The sequence below is a fragment of the Phoxinus phoxinus genome, assembly GCF_949152265.1.
Source record: "Phoxinus phoxinus genome assembly, chromosome: 14".
In the NCBI taxonomy this organism is placed as follows: Eukaryota; Metazoa; Chordata; class Actinopteri; order Cypriniformes; family Leuciscidae; genus Phoxinus; species Phoxinus phoxinus.
The window spans coordinates 12,796,968-12,814,333 of NC_136889.1; the positions used below are offsets into that span (position 1 = coordinate 12,796,968).

The window sequence follows — 17,366 nt, forward strand, 5'->3', positions numbered from 1 at the left end:
CCCTGAATTATTTTTCAATAAGTAATATTTTATATAAATAACATGCATCAAGGGTGGACAGTAACAAAGTACATTTACTTGAGTACTGTTCTTAAGTACACTTTTTGTGCATCTGTACTTCACTTGAGTATAATTTTTTCTGGAAACTTACGACTTTAACTACATTTGAAAGACAAATATTGTACTTTTCACTCCACTACATTTCTATCAAGGTCCTCGAAGTCGAAAGTCATTTCCATGAAGCAGTTTTGAAAGTCAGTGGATTCATTTTTTTCTTCTTTAAAATGTGATATATCTTTTTTCTTTTCTTTTTTCAGGCTCTTGTAGGGTCACTTAAAGTTCAATGATTCCCCAGCATTTTTTGAACACTGATCAGTTGATGCTAGTTTTGAATTAGTAACTGTTGACTTGAAATTTTAATCTGTGGCGGAAGGTAGTTCTGCACAAAAGAGGGTTTTTTTGTTGATTATATTTATTTACGTAGCCGTGCGACACGGCTCTGTATCAGCATGGCTGTGAGCAATATCGCACGGCTACTTGTGATATTGCTCATATATCAGCAGGACTGTGATTCATCCATATAGGCAATCAATTGCTCTGGACTGGAAAAGGCTCACAGCCAATCAGAATCTAGCACCAGAACGAACCGTTGTATAAATTGTATTAAATGGCACGTAACTTAAAATGTACCCTCACATTAATATAAAGTGAAAATTAAATGCACTTGATTTCCATCAAAACTCCGCAAATTCAATGAATTGGTTGTGCAAGATTGTCTAGATTTTAAAAGTTCCCTGAAGAATGATCTGCGCCTGACCAATGATGTCCAGTCGACCGTCCTCTCTTATCTGCATCTTTACCTCACCACCACGACTGGAACACTGGTAAGCTAGAAAAACAAACATAGCTGAGATAAATGTCTTATTCAAGCTTGTTTTGTTAATGTTAGCAGACCTTTAGAGTTACTCGTCCTTGGAAGTTTCCTTTTAAACTTGTTCATTGATGTATTTAGATTAATTACCCATCATTTTCTTTTTCTCCAGCTTCTCAGACCAATAGCCAGCAAGGACTGTATGTGCAGACCCTTTTAGAAATAAAGTTGAAGTACAATGCATTGATTGCAGGCAAGCATTCATTTCTCTTGTGCACGTCCAGGTAAGCCCATCTTGATGGTTTAGTAATATTTCTGAGTTTAAATTGTACACATTTCTCATTCAAATGGCTTTTGAATGTTCTGCTCACCAGTGACTGGATCTTCAGGGACACCAACCCAGGGTGCGAAGACACGGGAGTAGAAGTCATATCCAGACTGAGTGGTCTGTGGTCCTTTCAATGTAACAATGAGACTTTTAATCTTACCAGTGGTCTCATTTCTCAGAAGAGTCTTTGCCTCTGGCCTCAAAGAGATAAGTTCAGACCTACCAACAATAAAGAATTAACAACACTGCAGAATGTTTAGCATACGGTGTTGTAAATTGTAGATAGATTTTTTTTTTTCTCTGACTGAATTTTGCACTAAAACATTTTAAATGTACTTCACATAGAATTTGTAATGGATTGATTTTTCTCTGCAAAGAAATGTCCATCAGTACCTGTCGCAGGTGTCAGCTAGACGAATCATTAGTTTCTTTGTGGATGGACTGTAGCACACATCCTGAATAGGTAAGTCTCCAACAGCAGCCTGCAAATAAAAGTCAAAATGGTGTCAAAATATTTTCTGCTTGTGTCTTACAAAAAACAGAAATACTAACTGGCAGCGTTACCTTCAAAAGATCCTTGATTTCATGTTGGTCCTGCAAATAAAGCATTCAAAACTTAAATTCAGAACAAAAGCAACTACCGTACTTGATTGAGTCCATTTTAGTTTTTGTTTAAGAAAGTGTCCACGAGGTGTCTTTTGGTCATACCTGGGGCTTTGGTTTGTTTAAGGGGAAGTCAATTATTAGAGATTCTTCATGCTGGCGCACATAAAGATCCCCACTCATCGTCTCAAACACCACAACAGGGTTGATATTCTCTGTGTGATGATATTGTGCTTTTAGAATAGTCATGTCCATTGTTTTTTGGTAAAAGATTAATGTCAGGACGAGCGTTTCTTACTTTTAATGTAAAAGAGCACTGCTGCTGAGGCCAGTGTTGCATGTCCACATAGTGCAACCTCAGTTTTAGGGCTAAACCAGCGTAACCCAAACTTTGCACCTCGAAGTTTGATAATACATTGAAAATATATCAAATTCAAAATGTAAATAAGAGTTGTTTGAGTAATTCAACATGCATCTCAGCAGCAGAATACCTGAGGAAAAATCCTTAGAATTCCGTCTTGTGATGAAGGCAGTCTCTGATAAATTCATCTCAGCGGCAATGCTTTGATAAAGATCATCTTGCAGCTCCTAAATGTATTCCAGAGAAACATTTTATAACGTTTTGCATAAAGACATTTACATTTTATTACCATGAATATCTAATCTATATTCTTGTGATAGAATAATACTTACATTGTCCATTAGACATATTGCAGCAGGATTACCTTTGAAAGGTACATTGGTAAAAGCGTCAACAGTAAATATTGGAATTTCCATTGATTACAGCTCTTCAGCTCTCGGGGGTTTTTCTCGTACCTTTTAGGTATTCTTAGAGCAGTATTTGAAATCAAGTTAGACTTTGAACCTTATGATATAACAACTGTTTAAAGGTACAGACTTGAGATTTCAAAATGTCTTTCTAGATGGACTTTTCACTGTTATATTATCCTTAAAATTCTATCTTTCTTTCTGTCTGTCGTTTTTTAGACGTATACAGACAGAGACAGGCAGATAGGACAGACAGGTCCATAATGACATGATAGCATCACACAGTTGCTGCAGATTTGTCGGCTACACATCCATGATGCGAATCTCCTGTTCCACCAAATCCAAGGTGCTCTATTGGATTAAGATCTGGTGATTGTGAAGGCCATTTGAGTGAAGTGAACTAATTGTCATGTTCAAGAAAACAGTTTGAGATGATATGAGCTTTCTGACGTGGCATGTTATCTTGCTGGAAGCAGCCATCAGAGCATTGGTACACTGTGGTCATAAAGGGATGGACATGGTCAGCAACAATAAACAATGCTCAATTGGTACTAAGGGGTGGGAAGTGTGTTGAGAAAATATCCCCCACACCATTACACCACCAACAGTAGGCCATTGATACAAGACAGGTTGGATCCATGCTTTTATGTTATTTACGGCAATGTTATGTTAACATCTGATAACAATGTTATGTTATCAGACCAGGCAATGTTTTTCCAATCTTCTATTGTCCAATTTTGGTGAGCCCGTGTGAATTGTAGCCTATTCTTAGCTGACAGGAGTGTCACCTGGTGTGGTCTTCTGCTGTAGCCCATCTGCTTCAGGGTTCGACAAGTTGTGAGTTCAGAGATGCTCTTCTGGATACCTTGTAACGAGTGGTTATTTGAGTTACTGTTGGCTTTCTATCAGCTCGAACCAGTCTGGCCATTCTCCTCTGAACTCTGGCATCAACGAGGCATTTTCAGACCAAAATCTCTGAGAAATGTTTCCAGCACCTTGTTGAATCTATGCCACAAAGATTTCTGAAGACAAAAGAGGTCTAACCCGGCACCAGCAAGGTGTACCTAATAGTGTGTGTGTGTGTGTGCGTGCGTAGCCTACTACTGTATAAACTCCTTATGACTGTAACACAGAAGATCTAGCCTTACTCTGCCCAACAGACAACTTTATTTATATTTAATTATAAATGAATTAAATATTCATTTGGATTTCAGACTTATAGTTTTTAATCAGATAGTAGTAGAATGTTTACAAAAAATGTGTTTAGTCTCCTAATTTCAATTTATTACAATTTTGGGCATATTCACACACTAAGTGAAAAATCAGTTTGCAGCTCTTTAAGAAAAAAAAAAATTGGCATGATTCCATTAAATTATTCACAGATTCAAAAAGTAGATTGAGCAAGTTGTCTAGATTTTAAGTGTTCCCTGAAGAATGATCTGCGCCTGACCGCTGATGTTGAGTCGACCGTCATCCCTGAGCTCCAGCTCCAGTTCCCCTCCACGACTGGAGCACTGGTAGGCTGGAAAAACAAATATAGAAGGGATAAGTACTTTATTGTGAGGAAAAATACAGTATTTTATTCAAGCTTTTTGAGAACTATTAACTTAATTTATGTGGACTAGTGACATTATCAGCTTTGTTTTAATGTGGATTCTGTTTTTTATTCTAGGACAATAAAGGGGAGAAAAGGCCTTTACCCAACATTTTCTTTTTATTCAGCTTTTCAGACCAGTAGCCAGCGAGAACTGTGTGTGCAGACCCTTTTAAAAAGAATTATTAGACTTTTAAAGCATGAATCAAATTCATATGACATTATGGTGACTAGGTGTCATTGTACAGTACATGTTCATTAGAATTCATGGCTTTACACTCACATGTGGGAACTTCGAAATATTTCTCCACATGTTTTGTAGTTTTTGAATTTAGAGTCCTATGTTGATCATTTCAGCTCACCACAGACTGGATCTTCAGGGACTCCATACCAAGGGGCAAAGTAACGGGAATAGAAGTCATATCCGGGCTGTGCAGTCGGAGCTCCTTTCATTGTAACAATGACGCCTTTAAGCTTCCCAGTAGATTCGTTTTTCAGTAGAGCTTCTGGTTCAGGCCTCAAAGATGTAAGTTCAGATCTGCCAACAACAAACTGTCACAAACAGTCCTTGCAGACACTCTTATAAGAAAAGGTTCAGTGGTTCAATATAGAACCGAAGAATAGAGTTCTTTACTCCATTTGATTCCAGAAATGTCTTAAATGATTGCATAATACTTCAAACAGGTTTTTTTTCTATATAGTGATAAATATGTTTACAAGGTGCTTAATTCATACAATTTAATTACAGCAAAATAAATCCATACAGTTATCCCAGAATTTATACCCTTAAAAGGCTCTATATGAAGCACCTGGCTGAACCCTTCAAGGTTCTATATACAGTAGAACTTTTAGATGCAAAAACTTAACTTATACAGTACTTATTGAAACTTATTTTTTGGAGAATGTTACCAACATACAACAGGGTTCCTACGGGGTTTGGAAAAGTATGGAAAAGTATGGAATTTGATTTGAGTAATTTCCAGGTCTGGAAAAGTATGAAAAAAAAAAAGCAGAGTATGGAAAAATATTTACATTTCCAGACTATTGCCCCTGTTTAGTTTTCTATAATAGAAAATCTAATGAATTTAAAATAATAATAATAAAAAATGCTGTGCATTCACGAGTTCACACATACATGAAATCAGATATAGTAATTTATCCCCTTTGACTGGGATAGAAAACCAGCCAAGAGTGAGGTGATGGGGTGGTGGAGGGATGCTATGAAACTGTCATGATGGGACACGGACGTGATACCGGCTTAGATCCACTTTTTGGGGTGAAAATACTGACATGGCTAAGACTTTTGCACAGTAGTGTATATTATAAACTTTTTTGTGCCCTCGAGAAACTATTCACATGTGCACGTGAATTGTTTTGCATGCTTGCGCATTACAATTTCTGGTTTTATATATAACCTATGTCTACTGACACTACAGCAGAATATATAAATAACTGGCTTAAAATCATTTTTGGGGGACTGAAAATACTAATTTTGCTTTGGAGGTCTCCTACAAAAAACGCTTTCATTTTCTCATAATATACATTGCACATCACCACATTTTTCATGATTCACACACAGGTTGGATGATTCAGTCTCTTTAAATCCCTCCTTGTCACGAGCCTACTCTGCTGTGATTGGTCTACCACTTACAGTGCTTGTCGGAAGCCCACACCACTACTAAACCTACCCATGCGTATCCTGTGCACGTAAAAACTAATTCTCACGTATAAATTGCACGATAAACACAATAGGTGCTAGGGACGCATTTAGTGTGACCAGGTTGGTTACCCAGTGATGTGTAGCCGTCACGGAAGTGGGATTCAAATTCCTGATGACTCGGTTTAGGTGGTTAAAAGTCGATTCTTTCTTTTGAGAAACAATAACTTAATTTATTGCGTGCTCTTTCATTTTCATACCTTTGCAGAGAGCTGCATTACACATAGCATGAAAGGGAATATTTGAAAAAGCATAATGGGGCACTTTTAATATGGTCTGAAAATCTACAGAGAAGATTTGAAATTTGAGTCTGGAAAAGTATGGAATTTTGAAATGGAAAATGTGTAGGAACCCTGATACAAGTTCAATCTCTAGTTGATCGTTGCTTTAAAAAAAATAAATTCAAAAATAAATTTTCAATAATTCTCTTTTCTGTTGCAAAGCTGTTTGCTTTGATTTAATTTTGCTTTGAGCTGGCCGTCTTCTATTTCTCTCTTGACATTAATCATCTCATCTAACAAATACAATGCCATCATCAGTCTTATTTTCTTTCTTGTTATTTTCAGAATTGCCTGAGAATGTCCAGCATTACCTGTCGCATGTGTCAGCTAGACGAATCATTAGATTCCATGTTGTTGGACAGTAGCACACATCCTGAATGGGTAAGTCTCCAACAGCAGCCTGAAAATGAACATAAAAGCTTGTTTTTCCTTTTGTTATATTGAAAACCTAATATGATGCTAAATGATGCCATGGAAAACGTACTTTCAACAGATCTTTGAATTCATGTTGGTCCTGCAAAATAAAAAAATCTATAAATATAGACCAAGAGCAACTATTTGAATGATCCTGAGAATCTACATTAGTTTTATTGAAGAAAGTGACCACAAGGTGTCTTTTGGTCATACCTGAGGCTTTGGTTTGTTTAAGGGGAAGTCCATTATTAGAGATTCTTCATGCTGGCGCACATAAAGATCCCCACTCATCGTCTCAAACACCACAACAGGGTTGATATTCTCTGTGTGATGATATTGTGCTTTTAGAATAGTCATGTCCATTGTTTTTTGGTAAAAGATTCATGTCAGGACGAGCGTTTCTTACTTTTAATGTAAAAGAGCACTGCTGCTGAGGCCAGTGTTGCATGTCCACATAGTGCAACCTCAGTTGTGGGGGTAAACCAGCGTAACCCAAACTTCGCACCTTTCAAAATACATCAGATTCAAAATGTAAATAAGAGTTGTTTGAGTAATTCAACATGCATCTCAGCAGCAGAATACCTGAGGAAAAATCCTTAGAATTCCGTCTTGTGATGAAAGCAGTCTCTGATAAATTCATCTCAGCGGCAATGCTTTGATAAAGATCATCTTGCAGCTCCTAAATGTATTACAAAGAAACATTTTATTACATTGTAACATGCTAACACATTTACATTTTATTACCATGAATAATAAGTTAGTGTATTTAGAAGACAGTCTTGTGATAGTGTACTTACATTCTCCATGAGACATATTGCAGCAGGATTACCTTTGAAAGGTACATTGGTAAAAGCGTCAACAGTAAATATTGGAATTTCCATTGATTACAGCTCTTCAGCTCTCGGGGGTTTTGTCTCGTATCTTTTAGGTATTCTTAGAGCAGTATTTGAAATCAGGTTAGACTTTGAACCCTATATAACAGCTCAGGTTAAAGGTACAGAATTAAGATTTCAAAATTTCTTTTTAGATTAACTTTTCACTCTAAGCCCTATTCGGATTGGATTAGTTTAACATAGGGAGGTGGGGACGGGTAAAGTAATTATTACCAGAGCTTCTCAGTGATTTTTAGTCCTGTCAGAATGTGCCATCTCAGCAATCATTACGCACCCAAAATTAAACAATAGAAGACTGGAATAATGTTGCCCGGTCTGATTCTCGATTTCTGCTGCTACATTCAGATGGTAGGGTCAGAATTTGACTTATAGAACTTTAAAGCATGGATCCATACTGCCTTGAATCAATGGTTCATGCTACTGTTGGTGGTGTAATGGTGTGTGGGGGATATTTTCTTTGCACATTTTGAGCCTCTTAGTACCAATTGAGCATTGTTTAAACCCCACAGCTTGAGTATTGTTGCTGACCATGTCCATCCCTTTATGACCACAGTGTACCAATGCTCTGATGGCTACTTCCAGCAGAATAATGTGCCATCACAAAGCTCAAATCATCTCAAACTGTTTTTTTTTCAACATGACAATTAGTTTGCTTCCCTCAAATGGCCTTCACAATCACCAGATCTCAATCCAATAGAGCACCTTGGATTTGGTGGAACGGGAGATTCGCATCATGAATGTGGAGCCGACAAATCTGCAGCAACTGTGTGATGCTATCATGTCATCATGAACCAAAATGCCTGAGCCTTACTTTGCCCAGCAGACAATTTCATTAATATTTTGCAACAAAATTATTTAAACAGTCATTTGATTTCACAGACTTAGTTTTTAATCAGAAAGTATAATGTTTACAAAATGTTATTTAGTCTCCTAATCTCAATTTATTAGAATTTTGGCCATATTTACCCACTAGGTGAAAAACATCAGTTTGCAGCTCTTTATTAATAAAGACAATGAATATGATTTCATTAAATTACAGATTCAAAAAGTAGATTGAGCAAGTTGTCTAGATTTTAAGTGTTCCCTGAAGAATGATCTGCGCCCGACCGCTGATGTTGAGTCGACCGTCATCCCTGAGCTCCAGCTCCAGTTCCCCTCCACGACTGGAGCACTGGTAGGCTGGAAAAACAAATATAGAAGGGATAAGTACTTTATTGTGAGGAAAAATACAGTTTTTATGCATTTTATTCAAGCTTATTGAGAAAACTATTTACTTATATAATTTATGTGGACTAGTGACATTATCAGCTTCATTTTAATGTGGATTCTGTTTTTTATTCTAGGACAATAAAGGGAGAAAAAGGCCTTTACCCAACATTTTCTTTTTATTCAGCTTTTCAGACCAGTAGCCAGCGAGAACTGTGTGTGCAGACCCTTTTAAAAATAATTATTAGTCTTTTAAATCAGTAATTTTTAATCAAATTCATATGACATTATGGTGACTAGTGTTATTGTACATATCCATTCAAATTCATGGCTTTACATTCAAATGTGGAAACTACTACATATTTTTCCACTTGTATTGTAGTTTTTGAATTTAGAGTCCTATGTTGATCATTTCAGCTCACCAGTGACTGGATCTTCAGGGATACCAAACCAAGGGGCAAAGTAACGGGAATAGAAGTCATATCCAGGCTGTGCAGTCGGAGCTCCTTTCATTGTAACAATGACGCCTTTAATCTTCCCAGTAGACTCGTTTTTCAGCAGAGCTTCTGGTTCAGGCCTCAAAGATGTAAGTTCAGATCTGCCAACAACAAACAGCCAACGAACTTGCAGACACTCTTAGAAGAAAATGTTCAGTTGTTCAACATAGAACCCTAGAGTTCTTGACTCCATTTTATAGAAGCCTTTATACCAAAGGTTTTATATAAGGAGAAATGTCTAATACTTCATACGGGTTATTTTTCATAGTGATAAAGTATAGTTTACGAGCTGCTTCATTCAGGTTCTATGAAGCATATGCCAGAACTCTTCAAGGTTCAATATACAAGTGTGAAGATTTAGTGGGATCCCGGGGCATGCTCCCTAGCTTGAGAGATTTATTTATTCGTTTGTTTATTTTTGCAAAAATTGTCTTTTGTCGTATCATCCACACATGCGAAGTTGGTTGTTAACATAACTGCAATAAAGTAATATAGTTAACAAATACTTGTTTATGTAGGATATGATTATATAAGCACCTAAAACCTTTTTGTCTGTGAACTTTCCGTGGTTAAAACAACATTCCTTATGTTCATTCATGTTTATTTGATGCTATAAATGAACTAGAAGGAAGAGATGATCGGTTCACAAGCAGCTTTAACTGATGCTCAGCGATCTGTCAGACACATAAAGAGTCACAAAATGGTTTTAGTGTTTAAATTTCTTTAAAAAAATGACCAAATTTGAAAGGTGAGACTAGTTTTAATATCAAAAGTAACCTGGTCTGTCCTGTCTGTCAGTGTGTTGTCAGTGTCCTCTCTGCTCCGCTATGTATTTTTCACTGCGTGAGAACATGGTGTGGCGTGAGAGCGGCGTAGCTTGTCGGACATAACAGTAAATAGAGGGGGCGGGGCTTTGCGAACGGTCAATTAACTCTGTAGTGTGGACATATATGAACATTGAGAGGTGTTAATGAAACACAGGGGATTTTGCAGTGTTGCATCCAACCTTTAAAGCCAAAAGATAGTGATTTTAATATTTAAATGACAATTGAAGAATGTTGTTCAAAGAATGTTTTCTGTCAACATTATGAGAACATTCATCAAATACTAATGACAATATAGTGATTTCATGACCATTGTTTTGAAAGTGTTTAATTCTAACACTTGCATAACCTTTACATAAATTTAAGAGAAAAGTTAGAAATAATAACTATGGGACAGGCTACACAACTTTTCCACATTCCAAGGATGTTCTTTTAAAATGGCACACACAGCCTTATTCTTTTGAAGTTTGTTGTCATTCTACATGTCTAAAATATGTTCCAAGGATGTTGTTCTAAGAACATTTTCTCCAAACATTGTATAAAACAAACAATGTATAAATAATGTTTTTGTGCTAACCTTTTAAGAACATTATTGAAGACCAGATAACATTGAACAAGTTCACAAGTTCTATTAACGTTACTGGACGAACGTTAATAGAATGTCCCTTGCTTGTTTCGGTTATTGCAAGTACAACACCCCCACCCCCCAATATTCATCAACAATGTATTTGTAAACTACGCCCTGCATAATACTTATTTTCTTTCTTGTTATTTTCTGAATTGCCTGAGAATGTCCAGCATTACCTGTCGCATGTGTCAGCTAGACGAATCATTAGATTCCATGTTGTTGGACAGTAGCACACATCCTGAATGGGTAAGTCTCCAACAGCAGCCTGAAAATGAACATAAAAGCTTGTTTTTCCTTTTGTTATATTGAAAACCTAATATGATGCTAAATGATGCCATGGAAAACGTACTTTCAACAGATCTTTGAATTCATGTTGGTCCTGCAAAATAAAAAAATCTATAAATATAGACCAAGAGCAACTATTTGAATGATCCTGAGAATCTACATTAGTTTTATTGAAGAAAGTGACCACAAGGTGTCTTTTGGTCATACCTGAGGCTTTGGTTTGTTTAAGGGGAAGTCCATTATTAGAGATTCTTCATGCTGGCGCACATAAAGATCCCCACTCATCGTCTCAAACACCACAACAGGGTTGATATTCTCTGTGTGATGATATTGTGCTTTTAGAATAGTCATGTCCATTGTTTTTTGGTAAAAGATTCATGTCAGGACGAGCGTTTCTTACTTTTAATGTAAAAGAGCACTGCTGCTGAGGCCAGTGTTGCATGTCCACATAGTGCAACCTCAGTTGTGGGGGTAAACCAGCGTAACCCAAACTTCGCACCTTTCAAAATACATCAGATTCAAAATGTAAATAAGAGTTGTTTGAGTAATTCAACATGCATCTCAGCAGCAGAATACCTGAGGAAAAATCCTTAGAATTCCGTCTTGTGATGAAAGCAGTCTCTGATAAATTCATCTCAGCGGCAATGCTTTGATAAAGATCATCTTGCAGCTCCTAAATGTATTACAAAGAAACATTTTATTACATTGTAACATGCTAACACATTTACATTTTATTACCATGAATAATAAGTTAGTGTATTTAGAAGACAGTCTTGTGATAGTGTACTTACATTCTCCATGAGACATATTGCAGCAGGATTACCTTTGAAAGGTACATTGGTAAAAGCGTCAACAGTAAATATTGGAATTTCCATTGATTACAGCTCTTCAGCTCTCGGGGGTTTTGTCTCGTATCTTTTAGGTATTCTTAGAGCAGTATTTGAAATCAGGTTAGACTTTGAACCCTATATAACAGCTCAGGTTAAAGGTACAGAATTAAGATTTCAAAATTTCTTTTTAGATTAACTTTTCACTCTAAGCCCTATTCGGATTGGATTAGTTTAACATAGGGAGGTGGGGACGGGTAAAGTAATTATTACCAGAGCTTCTCAGTGATTTTTAGTCCTGTCAGAATGTGCCATCTCAGCAATCATTACGCACCCAAAATTAAACAATAGAAGACTGGAATAATGTTGCCCGGTCTGATTCTCGATTTCTGCTGCTACATTCAGATGGTAGGGTCAGAATTTGACTTATAGAACTTTAAAGCATGGATCCATACTGCCTTGAATCAATGGTTCATGCTACTGTTGGTGGTGTAATGGTGTGTGGGGGATATTTTCTTTGCACATTTTGAGCCTCTTAGTACCAATTGAGCATTGTTTAAACCCCACAGCTTGAGTATTGTTGCTGACCATGTCCATCCCTTTATGACCACAGTGTACCAATGCTCTGATGGCTACTTCCAGCAGAATAATGTGCCATCACAAAGCTCAAATCATCTCAAACTGTTTTTTTTTCAACATGACAATTAGTTTGCTTCCCTCAAATGGCCTTCACAATCACCAGATCTCAATCCAATAGAGCACCTTGGATTTGGTGGAACGGGAGATTCGCATCATGAATGTGGAGCCGACAAATCTGCAGCAACTGTGTGATGCTATCATGTCATCATGAACCAAAATGCCTGAGCCTTACTTTGCCCAGCAGACAATTTCATTAATATTTTGCAACAAAATTATTTAAACAGTCATTTGATTTCACAGACTTAGTTTTTAATCAGAAAGTATAATGTTTACAAAATGTTATTTAGTCTCCTAATCTCAATTTATTAGAATTTTGGCCATATTTACCCACTAGGTGAAAAACATCAGTTTGCAGCTCTTTATTAATAAAGACAATGAATATGATTTCATTAAATTACAGATTCAAAAAGTAGATTGAGCAAGTTGTCTAGATTTTAAGTGTTCCCTGAAGAATGATCTGCGCCCGACCGCTGATGTTGAGTCGACCGTCATCCCTGAGCTCCAGCTCCAGTTCCCCTCCACGACTGGAGCACTGGTAGGCTGGAAAAACAAATATAGAAGGGATAAGTACTTTATTGTGAGGAAAAATACAGTTTTTATGCATTTTATTCAAGCTTATTGAGAAAACTATTTACTTATATAATTTATGTGGACTAGTGACATTATCAGCTTCATTTTAATGTGGATTCTGTTTTTTATTCTAGGACAATAAAGGGAGAAAAAGGCCTTTACCCAACATTTTCTTTTTATTCAGCTTTTCAGACCAGTAGCCAGCGAGAACTGTGTGTGCAGACCCTTTTAAAAATAATTATTAGTCTTTTAAATCAGTAATTTTTAATCAAATTCATATGACATTATGGTGACTAGTGTTATTGTACATATCCATTCAAATTCATGGCTTTACATTCAAATGTGGAAACTACTACATATTTTTCCACTTGTATTGTAGTTTTTGAATTTAGAGTCCTATGTTGATCATTTCAGCTCACCAGTGACTGGATCTTCAGGGATACCAAACCAAGGGGCAAAGTAACGGGAATAGAAGTCATATCCAGGCTGTGCAGTCGGAGCTCCTTTCATTGTAACAATGACGCCTTTAATCTTCCCAGTAGACTCGTTTTTCAGCAGAGCTTCTGGTTCAGGCCTCAAAGATGTAAGTTCAGATCTGCCAACAACAAACAGCCAACGAACTTGCAGACACTCTTAGAAGAAAATGTTCAGTTGTTCAACATAGAACCCTAGAGTTCTTGACTCCATTTTATAGAAGCCTTTATACCAAAGGTTTTATATAAGGAGAAATGTCTAATACTTCATACGGGTTATTTTTCATAGTGATAAAGTATAGTTTACGAGCTGCTTCATTCAGGTTCTATGAAGCATATGCCAGAACTCTTCAAGGTTCAATATACAAGTGTGAAGATTTAGTGGGATCCCGGGGCATGCTCCCTAGCTTGAGAGATTTATTTATTCGTTTGTTTATTTTTGCAAAAATTGTCTTTTGTCGTATCATCCACACATGCGAAGTTGGTTGTTAACATAACTGCAATAAAGTAATATAGTTAACAAATACTTGTTTATGTAGGATATGATTATATAAGCACCTAAAACCTTTTTGTCTGTGAACTTTCCGTGGTTAAAACAACATTCCTTATGTTCATTCATGTTTATTTGATGCTATAAATGAACTAGAAGGAAGAGATGATCGGTTCACAAGCAGCTTTAACTGATGCTCAGCGATCTGTCAGACACATAAAGAGTCACAAAATGGTTTTAGTGTTTAAATTTCTTTAAAAAAATGACCAAATTTGAAAGGTGAGACTAGTTTTAATATCAAAAGTAACCTGGTCTGTCCTGTCTGTCAGTGTGTTGTCAGTGTCCTCTCTGCTCCGCTATGTATTTTTCACTGCGTGAGAACATGGTGTGGCGTGAGAGCGGCGTAGCTTGTCGGACATAACAGTAAATAGAGGGGGCGGGGCTTTGCGAACGGTCAATTAACTCTGTAGTGTGGACATATATGAACATTGAGAGGTGTTAATGAAACACAGGGGATTTTGCAGTGTTGCATCCAACCTTTAAAGCCAAAAGATAGTGATTTTAATATTTAAATGACAATTGAAGAATGTTGTTCAAAGAATGTTTTCTGTCAACATTATGAGAACATTCATCAAATACTAATGACAATATAGTGATTTCATGACCATTGTTTTGAAAGTGTTTAATTCTAACACTTGCATAACCTTTACATAAATTTAAGAGAAAAGTTAGAAATAATAACTATGGGACAGGCTACACAACTTTTCCACATTCCAAGGATGTTCTTTTAAAATGGCACACACAGCCTTATTCTTTTGAAGTTTGTTGTCATTCTACATGTCTAAAATATGTTCCAAGGATGTTGTTCTAAGAACATTTTCTCCAAACATTGTATAAAACAAACAATGTATAAATAATGTTTTTGTGCTAACCTTTTAAGAACATTATTGAAGACCAGATAACATTGAACAAGTTCACAAGTTCTATTAACGTTACTGGACGAACGTTAATAGAATGTCCCTTGCTTGTTTCGGTTATTGCAAGTACAACACCCCCACCCCCCAATATTCATCAACAATGTATTTGTAAACTACGCCCTGCATAATACTTATTTTCTTTCTTGTTATTTTCTGAATTGCCTGAGAATGTCCAGCATTACCTGTCGCATGTGTCAGCTAGACGAATCATTAGTTTCTTTGTTGTTGGACAGTAGCACACATCCTGAATGGGTAAGTCTCCAACAGCAGCCTGAAAATGAACATAAAAGCTTGTTTCTCTTTATATCATTTTGGAAACCTAATATGATACTGAACTACTCTCTGGCAAACTTACTTTTAACAGATCCTTGATTTCATGCTGGTCCTGCAAATAAAAAAAATCTATATATTTAGACCAAGAGCAACTACTTGAATGAGTCTTCATTTGTTTTTTTTTAAGAAAGTGTCCACGAGGTGTCTTTTGGTCATACCTGGGGCTTTGGTTTGTTTAAGGGGAAGTCCATTATTAGAGATTCTTCATGCTGGCGCACATAAAGATCCCCACTCATCGTCTCAAACACCACAACAGGGTTGATATTCTCTGTGTGATGATATTGAGCTTTTTGAATAGTCAGTCCATTGTTTTTTAGGTAAACGATTAATGTCAGGACGAGCGTTTCTTACTTTTAATGTAAAAGAGCACTGCTGCTGAGGCCAGTGTTGCATGTCCACATAGTGCAACCTCAGTTGTGGGGGTAAACCAGCGTAACCCAAACTTCGCACCTTTCAAAATACATCAGATTCAAAATGTAAATAAGAGTTGTTTGAGTAATTCAACATGCATCTCAGCAGCAGAATACCTGAGGAAAAATCCTTAGAATTCCGTCTTGTGATGAAAGCAGTCTCTGATAAATTCATCTCAGCGGCAATGCTTTGATAAAGATCATCTTGCAGCTCCTAAATGTATTACAGAAAAATATATATTACATATATATTACATATGTATTAATATATAATATTTTAGTTACACTTTACAATAATGTATAATTTGTTAACATTAGATAATGCATTAACTAACAGTTAGCAATATATTTTACAGCATTTATTAATGTTAGATCATTAAAATGTTCTTGTTGGTTCACAGTGCATCCGCTAATGTTAGCAGATGCTACTTTTGATCTTAAAAATGTATTAGTAAATAAATGTTGAGATTAACATTAGCTATTAATAAATACTGTAGAATTATTGTTCATTAGTTTGTTAATGTACTTAACTAATGTCAACAATGAAACCTTATTGTAAAGTGTTAGATACTTTTAAGTGCTAACATATGTAAATGGTAAGAAACTAGTTTGTGAAAAGAAAACAAAAAAATGTCTTGTAATAGTGTAATACTTACATGCTCTGTAAGACATACTGCAGCAGGATTACCTTTGAAAGGTAAATTAGTAAAAGCATCAACAGTAAATATAGGGATTTCCATTTGTTGCTGCTGTTTTAAAGGCAGCAGTTTTAGCACGTTTAGGAATTCACAGTCCAGTGCTTAGAGGCTTGCTGAGACTTTGACCCCAGTGTAACACCCCATTTTAAAGTTACAGGCAACAAGATTTCCGAATGTTTCTTTGACATGATTTACTCATATCATTGAGTGTTAAAGCTAATTAAAAACAATGAAATGTAAACTATAGTAATTTATTGCTATTTTACTTTTTACCTTTTAGATAGGCATAGAATTAACAGGAATCAGGGACAGGGTCACTTTATATTGGGTGTCTTTAATTACTGTATACTTGTGTAAAAAATAGTTTGGTACATTGTATTTATTGTGTTCTGTATTGCAAGACACTTGTACTGCTACATGAAATATGGGTTAGGTAAGGGACAGTTTTATGGAGTTAAGGTCAATGGTTATAGGGGCAATCGTGTAATTACACAGTAGATGTAGCTAAATATGGATGTAATTTCATGCAAATATATTTTTAAAAATATAAATACATCATAACACATCTATGTATACTCAATAAGTGTATTGTATCAAATTATTAATTTAAATGTTAGTACATTGTAATTAAAGACATTTAATAAAAAGTGCAAATGTATCATGATTCCAGTCCGTTTCAATATTGTTATATTCAATATTATCTATAATGAATCATTTTGAATGTTGAAAATGTCACTGTCAAAAACTCATTTATTTGCGTGATTTACATTTTATTTATTTTCTCTGCATTACTGTGTTAATGGACATTCGTAACTTATATTTAAGGGGGAAATCTAAGTGGAATTAGCTTCACTGGCTTTCTTTACTTCCCACAGCTGTATTTGTTTGTAGAGCTGCAGATTCTGTCGCGGTAGTATGGCTCTATTATGAGCCTGGGGCGTTCGAATGTGCCACCCTGTACTGCAGACAGTATTATACAG

The 17,366-nt window shown here is 36.1% G+C and overlaps 4 protein-coding genes across 4 annotated transcripts; all 4 read right to left on the bottom strand.

Annotated features, from left to right (window-relative positions):
• Positions 1 to 5: 5 nt before the first annotated feature.
• Positions 6 to 2,610, bottom strand: pbld (phenazine biosynthesis like protein domain containing). The gene is made up of 9 exons (XM_079635482.1): positions 2,496 to 2,610; positions 2,294 to 2,390; positions 2,101 to 2,199; positions 1,908 to 2,017; positions 1,764 to 1,793; positions 1,593 to 1,681; positions 1,243 to 1,418; positions 1,022 to 1,084; positions 6 to 889 (listed from the first exon to the last, which is right to left on the bottom strand). Exons 1-9 carry the CDS (start codon positions 2,577 to 2,579, stop codon positions 777 to 779), a joined length of 861 nt encoding a protein of 286 aa, XP_079491608.1. The 5' UTR covers positions 2,580 to 2,610; the 3' UTR covers positions 6 to 776.
• Positions 2,611 to 3,822: 1,212 nt separating this feature from the next.
• On the bottom strand, positions 3,823 to 7,612 carry LOC307010638 (phenazine biosynthesis-like domain-containing protein). Its single transcript, XM_079635481.1, has 9 exons — positions 7,374 to 7,612; positions 7,159 to 7,255; positions 6,983 to 7,081; positions 6,790 to 6,899; positions 6,647 to 6,676; positions 6,474 to 6,562; positions 4,527 to 4,702; positions 4,271 to 4,333; positions 3,823 to 4,092 (listed from the first exon to the last, which is right to left on the bottom strand). Exons 1-9 carry the CDS (start codon positions 7,455 to 7,457, stop codon positions 3,980 to 3,982), a joined length of 861 nt encoding a protein of 286 aa, XP_079491607.1. The 5' UTR covers positions 7,458 to 7,612; the 3' UTR covers positions 3,823 to 3,979.
• A 790-nt stretch (positions 7,613 to 8,402) lies between these two features.
• LOC307010637 (phenazine biosynthesis-like domain-containing protein) lies at positions 8,403 to 11,931 on the bottom strand. Its single transcript, XM_079635480.1, has 9 exons — positions 11,701 to 11,931; positions 11,486 to 11,582; positions 11,310 to 11,408; positions 11,117 to 11,226; positions 10,974 to 11,003; positions 10,801 to 10,889; positions 9,098 to 9,273; positions 8,841 to 8,903; positions 8,403 to 8,648 (listed from the first exon to the last, which is right to left on the bottom strand). The coding sequence occupies exons 1-9, from the start codon at positions 11,782 to 11,784 to the stop codon at positions 8,536 to 8,538; spliced, it is 861 nt and encodes a 286-aa protein (XP_079491606.1). The 5' UTR covers positions 11,785 to 11,931; the 3' UTR covers positions 8,403 to 8,535.
• Positions 11,932 to 12,665: 734 nt separating this feature from the next.
• LOC307010636 (phenazine biosynthesis-like domain-containing protein) lies at positions 12,666 to 17,297 on the bottom strand. Its single transcript, XM_079635479.1, has 9 exons — positions 16,345 to 17,297; positions 15,806 to 15,902; positions 15,630 to 15,728; positions 15,437 to 15,546; positions 15,301 to 15,330; positions 15,128 to 15,216; positions 13,425 to 13,600; positions 13,168 to 13,230; positions 12,666 to 12,975 (listed from the first exon to the last, which is right to left on the bottom strand). Exons 1-9 carry the CDS (start codon positions 16,426 to 16,428, stop codon positions 12,863 to 12,865), a joined length of 861 nt encoding a protein of 286 aa, XP_079491605.1. The 5' UTR covers positions 16,429 to 17,297; the 3' UTR covers positions 12,666 to 12,862.
• Positions 17,298 to 17,366: the final 69 nt, after the last annotated feature.